We start from the raw sequence: 6809 nt of genomic DNA on the forward strand, positions 1-6809 counted from the left end.
TCGGATCCCACTTCTCTCGCTGCACCGGAACCTTTTCCCTTCACTTCCGGTTATTTGGGGAATATGCGCAGATCGCTTTTCGCAGACGGAAGCTGCCATCTCACTAGAGGCACGAGGACCATAACTGTGATGTGAGTGTAAGAAGTACTAGTTGTTTATTGAAAACATGACGCAAATCCATTGTGACTATACAATATAACGAAAATACTTCGAGGAAACGGTGCCACATTCTTTTGATTTTTGAAAGGCAACTTGAGTCCTCCAATAACCCTTTAGGAAATTAGGGGTGAATTACAAAGACCCTGGAAGAGGTTCAAGAACACAGTGCCTCAATATACAGACAAGGATGGAACTGGCATGGCTCATTGAATATACAGACAGGCATTGCACTGGCACTGCTCAGATATACAGACAGCATGGCAATGTTTATAAGGCTATACAGACAGCATGGCACTGCTCATTGAATATACAGACAGGCATTGCATGGCACTGCTCAGAGAATATACAGACAGCATGGCAATGTTTATAGGATATACAGACAGGCATGGCACTGCTCAGAGAATAGCCAAACTTATATAACCCTTTCATGGCAGAATCCTTTAGCATAGAATCACACTCGCTTACCCTTGGGTGGGATATTAAAGGGCAGTGCCTCCACTGCGGGATACACCTCAGGGAGTTTCCTCTAGAAAAATTAAATACACAAAGATGCAGCTATAATAATCTTTACATTGAAATAAAAAAAAAATTGCAAAGTCCTGCAATGGTCACATGTAGGGGTCTGACTCACTAGCAGATTAAACACTGACTGACGAGAAAAGTTCTTTTAATATCACAATTCCACACTTTAGTAAGGATAGGGTACATAATTGCACAGTTCACCTTGCAATATGTCCCATCTTTACTTTGCAAACACTCTCCATAGTGGAACCATTTAACTCCTGGCTATGTAAAAATGGCACCTTGCTGTGCAGCTGAAGCTCCAAGCCTTACCTCCCGGTAGGTTACTAGTTTACCTTTTTTTGACAAAAATGGGCAGGCTGGTGATATAGGGGGAGGGTCTGTGATGTCTGTGACGGGTGCCATGGGGAAGCTGGGTGGGTGATATCAGTGGCCGGACTGATGACGTGGCAATTAGTGATTGGCTGATCACCATGTTATTCACTTTAATGTCCTGTCCTGATTTCCTAATTTGTAAATTTGGACATGAACGTTTCACCCGGGCAGCCTTTTCAAAAACCTGGCTGTCTTGGGGAAATCCGGACAGGTGGCAAACCCTACATCCTGGCTTTACTCACTACATGCAGATTCAGGATCCTCTCTGCGTTCCTGGACAGTCTCTTTTGGATGGGAGCTGCTGCAGGTGCTCCTTTATAGCCTCTGTTGGTCCACTTTGTAGATTGGGTTACAAAGCAAGGCTCTGCCTCCTTTTTTCATATTTCATCTGGGGCTCCCATCAAGCCTTAAGCCTTTAAAGTGTTAAACCAGAAAGGAATCACATATTTCCTCCAATGAGGCTGACCTGCTGTCCACTGTAGATTTTATTTGCATTTCTCTGGACTCATTTTGGAACTCTACACTTATTTCATATGAATGTATAAAAGCCACACAAATATGAACATTCCTTGGGACAAAATAAATGATTACAACCCATTTTTTTTTTTTACCTGTTCCTGGTTTTTATGACATTTATGCAAAAGATAGTCTCTATAGTCTCTAGTTAAATCTGGAATCTCAGAAAACAGTTTTTATTATAATTTTCAATGTAATATAAACAGAAAACCGTCAAATGATGTTAACTAGAACAGCAGCTGTAAATCAGGTCCGTGAATGTTACATAGCGGAGGATATTTCATCAGTAGTCAGATTTCTATACAGTAGATGAGTAGATAGAACCGTCCTTTCAATATACAGAAGATTTTAGTGTCAAATTATCATTTAGAAATAAAACAATTGTATAAGTATGGGATCTGTTATCCAGAAAAGCGGGGGTTAGGGATATTTCTGTAATTTGGATCTCTATGCCTTAAGTCTACTAAAAAAACATTTAAACATTAATTGAACCCAATAGCATTTGTTTTGCCTCCAAAAAGGATTCATTATATCTTAGTTGGGATGAAGTGCAAGGTATTGTTTATTTATTGCAGAAAAAAGGAAATCATTTCTAAAAATTAGAATTGTTTAAAATGGAGTTTATGGAAGATTGCCTTTCCATAATTTGGAGCTTTCTGGCTAATGGGTTTCTGGATTCTTGCTCGATCTTATATAAGTGTTATTTCTTGTTATGAATATCCTTTCTGCCTGAAATCTTATTGGACCTGGCAAGGATAACCCTTTGAAAATGCCAAGGAAAGTGCAAAGCTGTGGAATGGGCAGTACAGGTTCATTCTGACTTTCCTATGCAGTTTTCAGGCATCAAAACAGGAGAGACCCACAATGGTTACTGGAGTCCAGCAATGTTCCCTCTAATTCCTTTTTGGCTATGTGTGCCAAAAAAAAAAAAATACTTTTGTGCACACATTTTAAACTTGTGTGCACAGTTTTTTAAAAATGCTGTGCTCAGGTTAGAATTAATACAAACTATTGTGTTTTCAGACAAAATTCTTTGTGTGCATCACAATTTGTTGTGCACGCTGGCCTCAAAATGTGTGTGTGTTTGCACAAGAGAACACACTCCAAGTGGACCTGTCACCTATACATAAACTCTGTAATGAAAATCCTTTGCAAATTAAACCTAGATACCAAATTTTTTTTTTTTTTTTTACACATCTATACTTTTTAAAAAGGTGTTTTAATATCTGTGCGGTCAATAAAATAGAGGTGAACAGTCAATTACTTTCACTTTTCATTCAGAAATTCTTGGATGTCCCTGCACTCCTCACATTCTGTGGGCATAACTACAGAAGAAGCAGATCCTGCAGCTGCAGGGGGCCCAGGAGGTATAGGGGTCCCACGAGGCCCTAATTAATATACAATTTCAATAAATATCGGTAAAACAGGTCAATCTAAAAAATAAATTGCTGTGGGCCCCATAATCTCTAGTTACGCCACTGACCCCTTCCCTCCTCACACACTATAATTGTATAGGGCACTGCACATGGGCATTAGGTCCCCCATTCTAATGCATAGATTTTTGGGTGATACACAACTTGTCTTAAGAAACTGCCACAAAATGGCTCCTGCCTGCATGCTGTGATTGTGTAATTCCAAGACTGAAACAAAAATGTAAATTATAAATATGGTGTAAGTAAGTTTATTTTGCTCAACTAATGTAGAATTTGGAATTATTTCTTAAGGTGACAGGTCCCCTTTAATTAAAAAAAAACGTATTCAGTTCCTGGTTTGGTCAGCTATTTTAGTTAATTGCGCACTTAACTGGCTATTCACTGGAGTAAATACATGGATGATCAGCCATACATATATATAGTATATTTCCCTTATACCATTTGGCCTCCTTCTTTCTGACGCTGCTGTTCAAATGATAGTCATTGCAACCAAAATGTAGATTCTATGAAATACACATTGTATTCTCTGTGGAAATCTGCATTTTTCCTCAAGTGAGCCCATATTGCAGAAGAATGAACCTCTCACCAGTTCCTCATAGGCCAATGATAGCTTTTATCATCTCTTAATTTCTTGTGAATTAAATGTAACACAAAATTATAGGAAAAGTTATTTTAATATAGCAACTAATTGCACTGTGGCCTCCATGTCTGTAGCAGGGAATATTTGTGTAAATACTTTGGTTTATTTATTTACAATCCATACAGTTCATAAGTAAGCAGCTCCATCTTGATTTTTTAGGCTCTTGTCAAATGTTGATTTCAAAGCAAAGTCCTATTAGGTGTTGTTGGTGTTAGGCATATCCATCGTTCTTTGGCTATGTGCGACAGGACCAGGATCGAGGAGTTACCAATCCCCAAAAGGTTTTCTGTCAAGAGATTTAAATTCCACACTAAAAGGCAGTGCAGATTGTTAAAGTTTTTGAATTAGAAGAGAAGATCAAGCCAATGCAATAGAAAAATGTAAAGTTGTGCTCAAGCATTTTCAAACCATTAGTGAAATAGGGTGTAACCACAAAATGCATACAGTCAGGTGATCTCTGTGGTGCCAAATAATAAAAAAAAAACAACCCACCATTTGGGAATTTTAACCTAAGAAACCAAGCTGCAGGTAAACTTAGTCCCTATGAATATACAGTGGTGTGAAAAACTATTTGCCCCCTTCCTGATTTCTTATTCTTTTGCATGTTTGTCACACTTAAATGTTTCTGCTCATCAAAAACCGTTAACTATTAGTCAAAGATAACATAATTGAACACAAAATGCAGTTTTTAAATGAAGGTTTACGTTATTAAGGGAGAAAAAAAACTCCAAATCTACATGGGCCTGTGTGAAAAAGTGATTGCCCCCCTTGTTAAAAAATAACTTAACTGTGGTTTATCACACCTGAGTTCAATTTCAAAGGTTATAAAGCCATTTCTAAAGCTTTGGGACTCCAGCAAACCACAGTGAGAGCCATTATCCACAAATGGCAAAAACATGGAACAGTGGTGAACCTTCCCAGGAGTGGCCGGCCGACCAAAATTACCCCAAGAGTGCAGAGACAACTCATCCGAGAGGCCACAAAAGACCCCAGGACAACATCTAAAGAACTGAAGGCCTCACTTGCCTCAATTAAGGTCAGTATTCACCACTCCACCATAAGAAAGAAACTGGGCAAAAACGGCCTGCATGGCGCAGACCACTTTTAAGCAAAAAGAACATTAAGGCTCGTCTCAATTTTGCTAAAAAACATCACAATGATTGCCAAGACTTTTGGGAAAATACCTTGTGGACCGACGAGACAAAAGTTGAACTTTTTGGAAGGTGCCCGTCCCGTTACATCTGGTGTAAAAGTAACACAGCATTTCAGAAAAAGAACATCATACCAACAGTAAAATATGGTGGTGGTAGTGTGATGGTCTGAGGTTGTTTTGCTGCTTCAGGACCTGGAAGACTTGCTGTGATAGATGGAACCATGAATTCTACTGTCTACCAAAAAATCCTGAAGGAGAATGTCCGGCCATCTGTTCGTCAACTCAAGCTGAAGCGATCTTGGGTGCTGCAGCAGGACAATGACCCAAAACACACCAGCAAATCCACCTCTGAATGGCTGAAGAAAAACAAAATGAAGACTTTGGAGTGGCCTAGTCAAAGTCCTGACCTGAATCCTATTGAGATGTTGTGGCATGACCTTAAAAAGGCGGTTCATGCTAGAAAACCCTCAAATAAAGCTGAATTACAACAATTCTGCAAAGATGAGTGGGCCAAAATTCCTCCAGAGCGCTGTAAAAGACTCGTTGCAAGTTATCGCAAACACTTGATTGCGGTTATTGCTGCTAGGGGTGGCCCAACCAGTTATTAGGTTCAGGGGGCAATTACTTTTTCACACAGGTTTGGATTTCTTTTCTCCCTAAATAATAAAAACCCTCATTTAAAAACTGAATTTTGTGTTTACTTGTGTTATCTTTGACTAATAGTTAAATGTGTTTGATGATCAGAAACATTTTGTGTGACAAACATGCAAAAGAATAAGAAATCAGGAAGGGGGCAAATAGTTTTTCACACCACTGTATATACTGAAGCAGTACAATTTTTAATAAATCAGATGAAAGCGAGGTATGGACTGGCCAGACTAGCAGTGACTGACACAGTTGGGCAGCTTGAATATATTGATGGACAAGTAATTTCTGTTTTGTTGGTGGGCACTTTATAGTAGCTGTATGCACAAAATGTCTCTGTCTAAATCAGGGATCCCCAACCTTTTGAACCTGTGAGCAACATTCAGAAGTAAAAGGAGTTGGGGAGCAACACTAGCATGAAAAATGTTCTTGGGGTGCCAAATAAGTGCTGTGATTGGCCATTTAGTAGTCCCTATGTGGATTGTCAACCTACATTGAGGCTCGGTTTGGCAGTGTACCTGGTTTTTATGGAAACAAAACTTGCCTCCAAGCCTGGAATTCAAAAATAAGCTCCTGCTTTGAGGCCACTGGGAGCAACATCGAAGGGGTTGGAGAGCAACATGTTACTCATAAGCTACTGGTTGGGGATCACTGGTCTAAATATATTAATATGGGTGAATGCAGAAGGTTTTTGATGTTGCCAGCAGGGCAGTGCAATATGAAAAGTAGAGAAGGTTATATTAATCAAGGAGTAGGGGATCTTTAAGTTACTTTAAAGCTTCTTGTTAAACACTAACCAATAAAAGAGTAGCAAGACAAAGGCTCGCACCTTCCCACCACCTATATAAAACCAGATTTGATAGCCTTTATTACTTCCCAGCTTATATGATTGTACATGGATAATAAATAACTAGATGTTTTTTTAAAAAAAATATAACTAGCTACCTTAACTTATAACTCTATGGTCCAGAATAGCCAACCTGTTTTAGTGTGTGTTTATGGCCTGATTTCCTAAGCTGAAGGTTTGGAGCTTGAACACATAAACTCACAGTAAGCATTCTACATCTCCAATATAACAGTGTATAGCCTTTATAACTTCCCACCTATTTCTCTATATATTTGAATTAAAAATACAATACCTGACCTGCAAGAACCCTTGAGATCTTTAGGTGTCAACCCTGTCTGAAAACTTAAAATTACCTCTAGTACAAAATATCTGCCATAAAATCTATACAAACATTGGTGTTAATATTTGGAGGTTATGCAAGGACAACAAGTATGACTTCCAGGAACCTTTGACAATGAAAAAAAATATGGTAGCACCTGAAACAGTATGAAGAACATTGGTTCATGATACTAGGTTACC

At 38.8% G+C, this 6809-nt stretch overlaps 1 protein-coding gene across 2 annotated transcripts in view; it reads right to left on the reverse strand.

The window, feature by feature from the left end:
- Nucleotides 1-3660: 3660 nt before the first annotated feature.
- The window catches only part of soat2.S (sterol O-acyltransferase 2 S homeolog), a 23299-nt gene continuing 20150 nt past the window's right edge, over nt 3661-6809 (reverse strand). The window contains exon 15 of one of the 2 annotated variants that reach the window (XM_018248506.2): nt 3661-3955. In XM_018248506.2, the coding sequence (XP_018103995.1) occupies nt 3944-3955 (12 nt within the window). In that variant the 3' untranslated portion in view covers nt 3661-3943. 2 annotated transcript variants of the gene reach the window in all.

The sequence above is a fragment of the Xenopus laevis genome, chromosome 2S (assembly GCF_017654675.1).
Source record: "Xenopus laevis strain J_2021 chromosome 2S, Xenopus_laevis_v10.1, whole genome shotgun sequence".
NCBI lineage: Eukaryota > Metazoa > Chordata > Amphibia > Anura > Pipidae > Xenopus > Xenopus laevis.